Below are 14,826 nucleotides of genomic sequence, written 5' to 3'. Positions count from 1 at the left end.
TATGAATGGCTTCATACACATCTGATGAAGATAGGCTTTGCTAGAACTAGTGATGACAACAACATTTATCTCAAGTCTGAAGGAGATGAAATACTAGTAAGTGAAGTATTTGTTCTGATTAATTAAAAAATAGGTTTTCAGGACCCGAAACCTTTACAACATAGCTAGAGAAAAAACACCAAGAAGAATAGTACAAAAGAGACCGCAAACATAAAGACTGGCCAAAAGACCAGCAAACAGAAAGAACAGCTTAACAAAAAAACAACAAAGAAACAAGGAAGGCGCCAACAATTTTCTTTAGCAGATCCTCTGCCTTTGTCACCAGCTCGTCATAGGTGGCCCTGACAGCTTTCAGGTCTTCCAGATCCTTGTTCGGTTTCTTATCCTTCCTCTTGCCTCTGGTGCGGGTTCTGGGACCTTAAGCTTCCCCTGTTCCTTCAGCTTCCAGTTCTAAGTCCTGGATTTCCTTTTCGTCATCCATCTTGCTGATGAGGGTGTGGGTGTTGTTGGCTGAGATCTTCAAGATACTTAGGCTCTATTCAGCAATGTTCTTCAGGCACTCCTCAATTTTATCAACTTTGGTAACAGTGTCCGAGAGGGTTTTTTCGCTAGTGTCCACAAGGCTTTTTCTGTCCATCATCTCCTTTTCAATCTTCTCAAACCTGGGGTTGAAACCATCTCTGATGTCTTCGACTTTGGCAATGGTGTTTTTCAGGTCCTTAATATAGTCGGCCATTGTGTTCCCCTCCCCTATATTAATGGTTTCCAGAATCAAGACTCTGTTACAGAGTTTCTTGTATTCATCCACAACTTTCTTGTAACCATTAATGCGCCACTCCATTGTTTCCATGAAACCATGCAAGCCCTCGGGAGAAGGACCAGATGAGGGAGCAACTTTTCCAGGGGTAACCTACTCTTCTTTGGGGATGTGGAGGGTAGAAATTGTGTTGGCAGCCCTGAGAGTCTCTTCCATAGTCTCCTTTTCCAGGCTGTGCTTAGCTTCCAAGGTCTTTGCTTGCTTGTCGGCTTTCGGTTCCTTACCAGTCTCCTCTTTTTTCTTGTGCTTTTTCTAGGTTTGGGTGTGGATTTTTGTTTTCTTCTTCAGCAACCCTTTAGGGTTCTCCTTCTCAGAATCATCTGAGTCCTCCCCTTCCGAAGAGATGCTGATCAAGGGTTTGCTTTGAGGCTTTTTGCCCTTGGATGAAGAGGGTCTTGTTTTTCTATATTTCCTCTTCTTCCTGCTTTCATACTCTGAGTCATCAAAACTATCCTCTGTGTTAGATGAAGAGTCACTATCAGATTCCTCCTCCTCAGTGAAGTATTTGTTGATGACATTATATTTGGAGGTAATGATGACATGAGTAATTTTTTTGCAGATGAAATGAAGAATGAGTTTGAGATGCCATTAATAGGGGAAATAAAAAATTCCATAGGCTTGCAGATACAACAAATGAAGAATAGTATTTTCATTACTCAATCTAAGTATGTGAAAGAGGTTTTGAAGACTTTTGGTATGAGTGACTGTAAACCAGTTGGAACACCAATGGTTATAGGTTGTAAGTTGTCCAAGAAAGATGCATCTAAGTTTGTAGATGAAAAGGAATACAGGTCAATGATTGGAAAATTACACTATGTTGTTCATAGTCGACCGGATATTTCCCATGCATTTTGTATTGTTGCTACTCTTTAGAAGAATCCAAAGGAAGCACATCTGATGGCAACCAAGATAATTTTTTGATATCTGAAAGGTACTGTTGACTATGGGTTATGGTATCCATATGGTGGAAATTTTGATTTGAAGGCATACACAGATGCTGATTGGGTATGAAATATTGATGACCAGAAGAGTACTACCAGTGGAGCATTCTTTCTAGGAGGAAGGCTAGTTTCATGGAGTAGCAAAAAGAAGAGTTGTACTTCACAATCTACTGCTGAAGCTGAGTATGTAGCAGCTTATATGAATTGCACACAAGCTATTTAGATAAGGCACATTTTGGAAGGTTTTAAGATGAAAATCTCAGAACCAATAAAGATTTTGTGTGTTTTTCTAAAAATCTTGTTTTGCACGCAAGGGCTAAGCACATTGAATTGAAGTATCGCTTCTTGAGGGAAAAAGTTCAAAGTAAAGATGTTATCTTGGAGCATGTTTCTACCAAGGAGCAGCTTGCAAATATCTTTACCAAACCTCTGCCTAAGACCACTTTTGAGTATCTTAAAAGTCAATTGGGGGTTGTCCCTCTTCATGAAGTTAATTGAGCATGATGTTGATTGCATCAGTCCCTGAATTACTTGTAGAATCTTACATGGATTAATGAAGAAGTGGATGTATTCAGCAGGGGGAGCATCAAGTTGCAGTATGTTGTTGATGCACAATGAGAGAAAAATTACTTGTTTTTACTTTCACTTTGGCATTTTTGTCAAAGGAGGAGAAGAATTATGTGATTGAGGAGAATAATTATGTGTCTAATTAGGTGAACCAGTAGCAGGCTGAAGACAGACAGAGCGAGGTGAATACTTGGTATTGTAAACTAGGATTCCTATTCACCAATCTTAGCAGCAATCAGAGGTGTTGATAATTGTATTGCCATCAATGCCAAAGGGGGAGATTGTTGGCATTTTTAGTTTGTTGACATTTTGCATATAGATTGCATTAATGATATGTTGTCATTGATGTCAATTGAACAGGTAATGGTAATCATGTTATTGTTGATATTGTTGTTTTTGATATTGGCTAGTAACCGGTAAGAAGAGCTTTGTGGAAGATGTTGTAAACCGGTGTGTTAAGTTTGTGAGTTGAACCAGTAAACCGATGTAAAGGGTTAAACCTTTGTATGCAATGTAACCGATAAACCCTAACCGATCAAGTTTATTGGTTTATTATCTGATGAGTGGTAATGATGGAGACATGTGTGATCATTGTATGAGGATAAGTTCAGATTGTTTTCGCATGTTTGTTTGTTGTCTAGGGAAGGAGAAAAGTGGATTTTATCTAATGCACAATGCGTGATGAGTTACAAAGTTCGATGAAGCAGTGATCATGGAGCGGTTGGAATTTTATTGAAGAATGTGAAGAGATTGTTATAATTTCTAATGGTCAAGATTATACTAACTTGTTTGTAATCTCGATGATGAGAATTAGGTTTTTGTTGTGTTACCAACCTAATTGATTTGTATTTTAGGTCGATGAAGTTGTTTGTAAAAGTTGTTGCCAAGATTGGCAGAAACCTATTGAGTGTGTAGTTTCCTAACCGGTGAATGGATCTGCACTTTGAGTAAGGCAGATTGAAGCTTAAAATGATCTAATCAAGCAATGTAGTGCTATTCAGAAAGATCAAGAAAAGCTATTGTTTTCTAACAATTATAGCAGAAGTGAAATCCCTTAACTAGGTAAGCTCTAACAAGCTTGGTTACTTATTAAATCCTATAACAAGGTGGTCCATTAGCTTGGATTCTTAAATCCTCCAATGAGGTTACTCCTAACAGGGTATTGTACTTTTCATCAAGGCATATTTGTAAATCCCTTAACTGGGTGATTCGTAACCAGAATTAGTTCTTAACAGGACTTATTGTAAAGCTTTAACAAGATTGGATCCTAACAGGGCAAACTTCAAAAGAGTTCAGATAGCTCTCCTTGTGAGTCTCATCTCACCGTGGTTTTTACCTATTTGGGTTTTCCATGTATAAACATTTGTGTCAAGTGGTGAATGTTTTTATGGTTATGATCCTATTTGTTGATTTGATTAACTTCTGATAAGGCATGATAACTAGAAGCATTGAGAGATGAATATGTTGAGATATGATTAAGAATTGTTGATGTTTACAAGATTGGAGTTGTTTACTCTTAAGTTATCATAACAGTCAAACCATTTGATGTCAAGTATTCTTATGAATATTGATCTTAACTATGATATGTTTACTTTGTGTGATTGAATTTGAGTTTGGGAACTTTGTATCAGTTTTTCAGTATACTGATTCACCCCCCCTCTCAGTATTCTACCGGATACTTATCCTTTTATCATACCATCAATCATACCCCAAGTAGTGATGTGAGGAGGGAGGAAATGATAGAGAGCTATCTAGGTAGGGTGGAAAGGATAGAGAGAGGGAGGGAGGGAGGGAGGGAGAGAGGGGGGTATTGAAAGACATAGAAGGATGGAATGAGATAGTGAGATATATATATATATAGGTAGGATTGGAAAGAGATAGACAAAGGGGGAGAGAGAGAGAGAGATAGGGAGGGAGAGAGATTAGGGATTGTGAGGTTTGTGAGGTTTGTGTTCTCTACTCTACCTCTGAATATACTACACAAAATTGGTATTCATTATGTGAGGCCTTGGTGGAAAGATTGGCATTGGTTTCCCAACACTTCTTTTTACAATTATAAACCCGAGATGGGTTACCACTGGCTTGTGCCTCATTTGCCTATGGTTCCCACCTTGAATTTTAGATGGCATTTGCAGTTTTCGCAAAGTATTTGGCATCGCAAATTTTAGACTCTTTGGTCTACCATTGTTGAGCCTAAGGTGGCCCATTTTACCTAGTGTATTCTTTTCCAAGGCTTGCCTATTGACTCTCGTCTCAGGCATGTTGGGGTGCCTGACCCTCGTTGTCCCTTTTGTGGGCTACTTGAGATTTTGATGTATCTCTTCTAGTTCTATAGAAGAGCCCAGCAATTGTGGGTTTGGATTCATGACTTTTTTAAGACATTGTGCCCTGATCCCTTTTCTTGGCACATGGTTTTGTTGGGAGATTCCCTGCGGCTTCCTTTCAAATTCACCCAGATTTGGCATGCTTTCAAGATGGAAATCCTCTCCAGTTTATGGAAAGATAGAAATGTTTTTTTTCTCACAACTCTCTTGACATTCATGTTTCTTTGTATTCTAAAGCTTGCATATGTAATAATGTGATGTTACAGATCAAGTTGCAAGCCAATAAAGTGGCTCTGGAGCTGGCCCACATGCAAACTTTACTTGATCATTGGGGTAATGCCCCATGTACAATTGACAGAGTTCTACCAAATTTTGTTGCCTCTGGTGACCGTTCTCTGACATGTGGCCATTAACGTGGTCGCAGCTCCTCAGCTGGCAGTTCTCTCATGTCTCATTCCCAAGCTCCATGTCGCCACTCTATTAAGCGGAGGTATTTCCCGCATCGCCAATGTGTTTCTCTGATTCGTTATGGATCTTCTTCTAGGTGGCTTATGGGTGATTGTACCTTTTCAGCTCCTTGTGGTTTCGGTTGGCCAGACTCTGGTTGGCCCAGCTCTGCCAAGGTGGTTCCTCAACTTGCTCTCATGATCTCTCCTTCGCAGAAAGATAAAGAAGGTGATGGTGAGGCTGATGAGGGGGTGGACTCTTCCAAACCCCTCTCCTGACCCCATTAATGTATGGGGTAAAAAGGATGATTTGGATCCTCCACCTCCTTCCTCTGCTACTGCTTTAGTCACTTGGTCTTTTTTTATGTTTATGCAATTGTAAGTTATTTTGTTGTTTCCGGGTTGGGCCCGTGTGACTCTCGGGGACTGATCTTTTCCTCCCACCCCTTTTTTTTTGTGAATAGTGTAAACTTATTACTTATTTAATGAAATGCCCATTCATCAAAAAATATATTAAATTTTGAATTTTAATTAATTCATATTTAAGGTCAAATGTATTGGATTTTATTTTTAATTACTAAATATTATTACTTAACACATTTTTAAATTATACAAAATTAAATTCAATTTATTTATTTATAATTGACAATTCAAATGATTTATTTTTATTTATTTTTCATAAATAGGATTTATATTTTTTATTATTATATAATATTTCTACATATATTTACTATTTATTTATATTTGTTATTTAAATATATATATATATATATATTATATATTTACTATTTACTATTTATTTATATTTGTTATTTAAATATATATATAATTTATTAAAAATATATAATTAAGTGATATTTATTATTATACATTATATGGAATAGCCTTAGACATTTGATTACTTTATCATTTCACTTGCCCTTGAGAGGAGAATGAGTGTTATTTATTAAGCCGATAGGCTTTTAGTAGGGGATGTTTGCTGCCAAAGTGCAAGACAATCTGGCCGAATTTTTCCCAGTGGTCGGAATTTCTCCCTCGCAGTGTATGACGTGTTCGTGCCGAACATCATGGGCTCGCACGGGATGCCCGTATTGCGTATTTAGACCATCGGTTGGCATGAATCCCCAAGTGTCGATCTGTTCATTGGTTTCCCCTCAGTTAGTGGGCACGCATGTCGAAGTTGTTGTCATTGGTTGGAGAATGTTATAGCCATCGCGTAACCCTAATAGGCATTTGGCTTTGTTCGTTGTGTGAAGTGTTTTGGTCTGCAAGTTTTGTGCTAAGGTTTATTGTTTCCATCTTTGTGATCACCTTGGATTTAGGCATCGACTTAGGTTTATTGCTCTGATTTACCGCTTTGAGTCTGTCAAGGGATTCTTCCGTCGACTTCTTAAGCAGGTTACAAGTGTAGGTATGTTTCCTGTTTTGATCGTTTTCATTATGCAATGTTTTATGATCATTGGATACCCTTATTTTTTAGGGTTATTGTGTTTTTGTTATACTGTCATTAGATCTTGTTTTCCTCTTATTGCAGGGTTATTGCTGTCATTCGCCGCTTTCTGTCTGTGAAGGTGTTTTTCTGTGGGTGTTTCCTAATCCTGTTAATTTGTAGTGTTATTGGTGTTGTTTGACACTTTTTGGTCATGAAGCCTTTTACTCTACAGGGTGAGTGTTCACTTTTTAAGTTCTTTTACAATTTCCCTTCATTTTTAGGTGTTTGAGGTTTAATGTTTTCCTATGATTGGCTTTTGCTTGCAGGTTGTGAGTGGTTTTAGGTTTTAGGGTTCTCTTTGGGTTGACCTCCAATAGTGTAATGCTATTTTTCTGCATGAGTTTGACGTTGTGTTAGGTTTATCTATTACATGTTATACTCTGCAAGGTAAGATTCTTTTCAAATGCTCATAGGTAAGCAAATTTTTTATTTCTAAATTGTGCTCTTACTATCCTTTCTATTTTTTGTATAGAGTTTATGTTGTGCAGAATATGTCAAATATATTTGAACTTAGCATTTGCTCTATTTTCCAAGAATGTTTGATATTCTTTAGCACAACCATTTATGGATTATCATATATGGTTGGTGTATGCGGCAAAAGCGGGTCAATGAAACTTAAAATGTGAAAAATGTTGTTCAAAGGGCTTGTCCACACACCCACAGGACTTCTTGGTGCAAGTTATGGAGTCATGAAGAATAACTCAACTTTCCAAGGTAGGTTCCATGGTTCTCTATCTCACAAGGTCCCTCAAGCCAATGTCTTTTCTCTCAGATCATTGAGCAAAGTGACTTAGGGATGACAAATGCAAGAACGAGGGATGCTTTAGATTGATTTTAACATGAAATACATCCTATTTATGCATGATTCTATAAATGAGTTAAACTAGATTATAAGATGACAAGGTTAGTAGAAATACTATCCTAACATGATATACTAATTAATGATTTAAGCTAATGATAGCAGAAATACTCTAAAATGCTTATTAGATTAATTCCTATTACAAAGAGAGGCTAGATGTATTGATAAATTTGAGCATAAGTGAGATACTAAAAGTTTGGATGATCTTTGAAATGGAGGAATTAGAGCTCTATTTATAAGGAAAATAGGGTGATGGAAGGTCAGGATTGAAGGAGTTAATCAAGGGTCAGGATTGAAAGTTATCAATCCATGTTTACAATTTCCACCAATGAAATGGTGACAATTATCAACATAAGACTGCTTGAGAGGAGAGGTAAGAAGCATTAAATGCTTGAGAAGGCCTCATGGTTACCTTAGAAGGTAAGGGTTAAGGTTAGGTTAGGGTTATCCAATGGATAAAGCTTTTACCCAAAGGATAAACTCTTGTGAAAAGGTTAAAGGGATAACCATGGTCAAAGCAATGAATGCTTGATGAGACCCCTGGGTTAGAAGAAGGTTAAGTTAGGCAAAAAGTCTCTAACCATGCCACTAAGGGCTAGTTAACCATTAATGGTTTGAAGACTTTGGGGACAAATTTGTAAGAGTCCTTCCAAATTTGGGGGTATTCAACAAGTTATCTTGTTGAAGGCATAAAGGCTTTGATGCCTTTTGAAGACTTTACTCCAAATTTGAGAAGTGACCTCCTCAAATTTAGGGAAAGGAGATAATGGATGGGTTTAAGCTAATTGATTAGGATTAAATGGATTCTAGAAGAAATTAGGAAGAGGGTTATGATGCAAGTGGGAGATGTAGGAAAATGCAAGTGGATGAGGGATAATAGGATTAATTAAAATAAATTGCTTTATTTCAATTGGTTGCAAATTGGGGATTAAATAAATTAGATTTATTTAATTGGGGTAAACTATTTAATTAAATGTTAATTTAATTAAAAAGTAGAGAGAAAGGATTTAATTAAATAAAATGATTTATTCAATTAAATGATGCAAAGGGCTTAAGTGAATTTAAATAAATAAATTGAATAATTTATTTAATTAAATAGAAGAATGCAGGTGATTTAATTAAATTAGATTTAACTAAATAGAGGAATGAGAATAAAATGAACATTAAATATTCATTTAGGAATGTGGTCATTTTTATACATCTACAGTTGGTATTGAATTTGCAAACATAGTTATAGAGGGCACATCCCTTCAGATTAATGACATTATATTGTAGGATGTCAACCATGACCGAACCCTAAAATGTAAAAGCATTGTTGTTTTCTTGTCATTACATTTTCTTAGCAGGTTGGTAGTGCTTATAACTTATCGGGTCTAGTTTGGGTTATATCCCAGCATTTTAGTGCTATCCATCTGCACGATTCTAACCTTGTGTAATGTTTTTTAAAAATATTTTATCCAGTCCAAGGAACCCTTTGTTTGAATAAATCCTTTCTGAAATTTATAGCCTTTATAGACAAAAGGCTATTTACCTTGCAGAGTAAAAGGCTTCACGTCCAGAAAGTCACTAATCACGTCAATAACCCTGCAAATTAACGGCATTAGGGAACACCCACAAAAAACACACCTTATAATCTATGAGTACCAAAAAGTTTCATAACACGAAAACAAAATTTAATGACAGTATAACAAATACTCAATAACCCTAGCAATTAATGGTATCCAATGACTAGAAAACAATAAACCTAGGCGCCAATGTAGCACATTGTTATAGTGCTCTAAAGCTCGTAGAATATGCCACAGTTATTTTAAAGTGTTCTAATAGCCATCAACTGCAGTGCAGGCATACAAATAATTTTTTAGTGTTATAATGGGCGTACAAGAGGGTAGAACTGTGCAGATTAATAGCATTACAATGTTGGATACCAACCCACACACAACTCATAGCACAAACTATAACTCCATACAAAAAATTATGTATTATACTTATCTACTTAAGTTCCTTATTGATCATGAACCTCATATACTCATTTTCAAACATGTTTAACTGTTGAGAGAATGGACTAAGCAAAAGAGCATTTTGAAAAAAAGAACCTTGCTTTAGAGGAAATCAAAAAACAAATACTAATTAAACATAAAGGCATTTACCTTGCAAAGTAAAAGAATAGAAGGTAACAAAGTTGAAAATCATAGAGAATGATACCAATACACAAAAACCCTGCAAAGTATAAGCACTTACCAACTGCAAAGACTATCTAATGATAGGAAATCAATGTATCTAAAAAATGTCAAAAGTAAAGCAATTAAAACAGAAAGAAGTTTACTTTTCAAATTATCGACAAACAATACCTTGCAAAGTATCAGAGGTGACAACAATGAAAAGCAATTACGATTAGATGATGAGTACATGTCTGCATTTGAGATGACAAGTACTTGTAACCTGCATATAGAATTCAATGGGCAAAAAACAACAAACAGTAACATAATTGCAAATTGTTTTAGGTTTTACGGTTCTGTTTGGCTTAATGCCCAACATTGTAATGCCATTGATGTGTATGGTTCTCATGTTGTGTTTGGCTTATTTGTTATTTTATGATTAAATTTCTAATTAGAAACAGATTTATAGAGGATACATACCTTCGCATAAATGACATTAGGGTGTTGGATGTTAACAAACACCAAACCCTTAAATGTAAAACCAGTGGCAAATTCAATTTATATATTATACTTATAAAGTCGATAGGCTTTTAGTCGGGGATGTTTGTCGCCGAAGTGCAAGACAATTTGGTAGATTTTTTCCCGATGGCAAACGATTTTAGGTTTTAGGGTTGTGTTTGGCTTAATACCCAACACTGTAATGCCATTGATGTGTATGGTTCTCACCTTGTGTTTATCTTAATTGTTATTTCGCGATTGAATTTGTAATTAGAAACATATTTATAGAGGACACATACCTTCACACTAATGGCATTACAGTGTTGGAAGTTAACAAACACCTAACCCTTAAATGTAAAACCAATGGCAACTTGAAAATATGAAAGCATCATAATGAGAGAATGTAATGAGAGTCAAATTAAATATTTTATTCATATATAATATATAGTATTGGCACTGTACAAAAACCAACCAAAGTTTAAAGTTTTTCCCAAAACAAGAAGTTGACCACCCACCATCCCCAATGCCACTAAATGCAAAATGATGTCCAGAAATAAAGTGGCATGAAGAGTTTTTTTACATATACTTTGCATTATAGGTTGTAATACTATACAGAATAAAAGTTCTATAAACAGTGCTTGTTATAAATGGTTTGTATTGTAGAGTCTACTAATGGCAACCAATACTATTTGTTCAACCCTGACAACTTATGTCATCCACTCTTCATCCCCCATGCTAGTAACACTAGCTTGTTATGCAACCCTTTTGATGTACATCTATTTGATGCATATCATCTTAAAGCTATGGGAAATAGATTGTATTACGAAATTATACTTGTACGAAGATAAACTTAGTTAGTCAGATAAAATTCTTCAACTAATTATAAAAAATTTAAAATAGAAATGCTATTCATTTGCAGCGTTTTGAATTAGGTTGTTTCCCCTCATAGCACTCCTAATGTGTACTGGTGAGTTTCATTTTTTAATGTTTTCAGTTAATGTTTTTTATAATGAGTCAAAAAAAAATTCTTTTGCATTTCCTTAAAAAATTATGATTTACTTTGACATAGGCTCTATTTTTCTCTTGTATTGACTTTTTAAATGATGGATTTTGATTTTGTGGTTCCAACATGAAAGAGACACATTAACACAACCGAATTTCTACAATGCATATAGGAATCAAAGAAATAGAGGATATTAACAGTGTCATTGCAAATATGTTGCAAGAGAGAAACAAGATAAAGGATAACCTAACAAAGATAATTCATAAGTAGGAATATAAAATGGCCAACCAATCAACAGAGTCCCCCTCTACTTCTTCCATTGTTGTTACTTTTATACATAGTATGGTATTATGCCCTCTTCCAATACCAACTGCTGAACAGTTAACTGATCCACTGGCCATTTTCACATTAGGAGACAAGATCTTTAAATGGAATGATAACCAACATGGATGGGTTTCCTGGGTGGATCCTCTCTCTCTTTAATTATTGAATCTTTGATGAGTTGAACTCATATTTTGATTAGCCTTTGAAATGAAAAGTATACTTCATGTTCCTTGTAATTGATTGTTAAATGTCTAAATCATAAACTAAAACTTTATATTTTGGTACTCATATACATATGAGTCTTTGATCAGTTGAACTCATGTTTTGATTAGATTTTGAAATGAAAAGTACGATTCATGATCCTTGTACTTGATTGTTAAATGTCGAAATCACAAAGTCAAACTTTATAATTTGATTAATATATGCCTATGACAAGTAAAGTAATAGAAACATCCATCCACTCTAAATGTAGATACAATTTTACCTTTTTATTTGTTAGTTCACCACTTACTTTAACTAGTCCAAACTGATGGATTCCTAAATAAAACCACACAAAAAAAATACACTACAATTTCCAATTTTTTTTGTCTACAACTTTCCTATTTAGTAGGATTTAGCTATGTACTTATTGACGACAATGAATTACTCAATCCATTGTGTCATTCAATCTATTCTAACATAATATTTGAAACATCATAATAGGAACACAATCAACGTTATTCTGCAAGGCAATATACCAGTCCAGACTGAATCTAAAAGCATTTTGAAACTAACAAACAAGTAATGAACATATCTTTACATGTCGATGTCTTTATTTCATGCGAGTTGTATGATATTACATTATTCCAATAAATATAACTTATACGTTGAAATAAATTAATTAGTTGTTTATAACGTGTACTGGCATGTACGGTTAGTCCTAAGATTTCTATGAAATTAAAAGCTCTATCCACAATGGCATCTCCACCAAACACCTCTAAATCTATACAGCAATCAACAATCGATAATTTGGTAAGCTAATACATCATACCTTTTCAAAAAAAAAACTTTGCTGTTATTTGTTTCATAATATATCTCTCTTTTTTATTCCATCCTTTCCATTATGGCATGCACCCTTTTTCATAGCATAGAAAAATATAGATAAGTTGTCTGTAGTTTACATAGCTTAATTACATACTCTGAAAAATAACAAATTTTACTTTAACGGATAAGCACATATATGTCTTAGTTTCCCTTGACATTAAATCCTCTATATTCATATTTTTTTTTGTAGGAAAATACCCAAGACTATGCCCCTACCCCATTTGCAATTCAATCTATTAATGTTGGGGATGAGCTTCCTTTAGCATTGCTGCAAGTTTTATCATTTCAGAAAATGCGGAATAGCAAAGATGATACAGACAGATATAAACTAGTGTTGTCTGATGGCACATACATGTAGTTAGCAATCTTGCCTTCTAAGTATGCCACTCTGATAGATTTAGACACTCTTAAAATAGGCGCGATAGTCTTGTTGTCCACTTATACATGCAGATACATATGGAATACAAGGTAGGAAATAGACTATGTTTATTAAATAAAATATCCTTCTTCTCTATTTAATTGTTTTCAGCTATAATTGAAAGTATGTTAAAGAAAAGTCTTCATTTTACAAGACTATTATAATACTTAGTTTGCAAGTCTAACAAAGTGATTGTCCATTCTTTGGTAAACCAGTATACCTGTTCAAAGAACAACAACCAGAAATGATGACTAAGGATACACTATCATCATATAAACATTCTCTTCAATTTTCTACTGAATTGCCATCCCCCAAAAGTACAACCTCTAAAAATATAAGCCCAATCAAAAGTTTAAATCCATACCAAAATAAATGGACAATCAAAGGTAGAGTTACTCATAAACGACCTATAAATCCATTTAGCACAACCACTTAAAATGGCCACGTGTTTAGCTTGACATTGTCGACACCGAGGGCTGTGAAATTAGTCACATGTTTTGATGAAATAGCTCAGCTGCACTCTAACCGTGTGGAAGTAGGTTCACATTATGTTATTTATAAGGGGTCCATTAAGGAAGCAAACACTAGATACAACAAACTCAACAGCCATTTAGAGATCATCCTGTCTGATGCATCCATATTAAAACGTTGCAGCCATGAAGAAGAACCAAATCAACAACACTCTCCTCTCACACCTATTAGTGAAGTGTTTCAACTAACCAATAATACGTTGGTTGACATAATTGGTGTTTTTTATACGTTGGAGATATCATTCCAATAAATAGGAAAGATGGCACTCAAACACAGAAGCGAGTTGTCAGAATTAATGATCTATCTGGATCAACAATTGATATCAACCTATGGGGTCCATTGTCGAAACAAAGAGGACTCGAGTTAAAAAACATGTTAACCAATGATAGTGTTCTTATACTTGCTTTACGTAATGCTCGTGTTGGCTATTTTAATGGCAAGGTTGTAAACATAACAGCTGCAACATTACATATTAATCCACCTTTTCTAGAGGCAGAACCTATAATACTAAGAGGAAATGACCCTTTGGTTACTCCATTTTTTTCTCCAGCAACTACCCACATTGATGGCAAATATACTAGAATGACTATTTTATCAATCCGCGAGCATATGAGTGTTAAACTAGAAACTATTCAAACCACTTTACTAGTTGTTCTACATTTTGTAAACATAACAGATAAAACTTTTTGTTACGCAGCTTGCCCACTAACAGTAAATGAAAAGCCTTGTAAAAAAAAATGCACTCAACAGGTTGATGATTCATGGTTCTGTCCTAGATGTGAAATGACCATGGCAGAGTCCAATTATAGTTACCTTTTACCAGTAAAGTTACAAGATGCAATAGGTACTGTTTGGACCACTGCATTTGATGACATTGGAACTCAATTGATAAAGAAAACTACAAAAGAGCTTTGTGCACTGGAAAATGATGCCACAACAACAGAAACACCTTGCTTTGTGATTAAAAAGCTTGTCTCACATCACTACTCATTCACACCGTTGGTTTCTACTGACACGTACAACTCTGGATCAAAGATGAAAGTCACGATCAACAAAGTCTCCTCTATTGACTATAAATCTGAGTGTGATGCATTACTTGCAGAGATTGGTTGCTTATCTACACAGGCTTAGATTTATTAGGCATTTTGCCTAATTACCAAACTTTTTGTTCATGATACAGTTATTACATTAGAAATTTAACATATTTTATAGTATTACAATCCTACATGTAACTTTACATATAGATGTGTTCATAGCTTTATCGCTTTTACTTTGAATACTGCATTATGTACAACTTTTTCCTATATTAAGATAATTCTACTTACAAATACAAACAATTATCTTCTATGCATACATGAATACATCTA

The 14,826-nt window shown here is 35.0% G+C and overlaps 1 protein-coding gene across 1 annotated transcript; it reads left to right on the top strand.

The window, feature by feature from the left end:
- Window positions 1-13,831: 13,831 nt before the first annotated feature.
- On the top strand, window positions 13,832-14,590 carry LOC131079096 (replication protein A 70 kDa DNA-binding subunit A-like). The gene has a single exon (XM_058016982.2). The coding sequence runs from the start codon at window positions 13,832-13,834 to the stop codon at window positions 14,588-14,590; it is 759 nt and encodes a 252-aa protein (XP_057872965.2).
- The last annotated feature ends 236 nt before the right edge of the window (window positions 14,591-14,826 follow it).

Source organism: Cryptomeria japonica, chromosome 4 (genome assembly GCF_030272615.1).
Source record: "Cryptomeria japonica chromosome 4, Sugi_1.0, whole genome shotgun sequence".
NCBI classification, from domain to species: domain Eukaryota; kingdom Viridiplantae; phylum Streptophyta; class Pinopsida; order Cupressales; family Cupressaceae; genus Cryptomeria; species Cryptomeria japonica.
This window is presented reverse-complemented; position numbering and strand designations above follow the sequence as displayed.

Coding starts and splice junctions, on each gene's coding strand:
- LOC131079096 (XM_058016982.2), top strand. CDS start 13,832: ATGTTAACCAATGATAGTGTTCTTATACTTGCTTTACGTAATGCTCGT.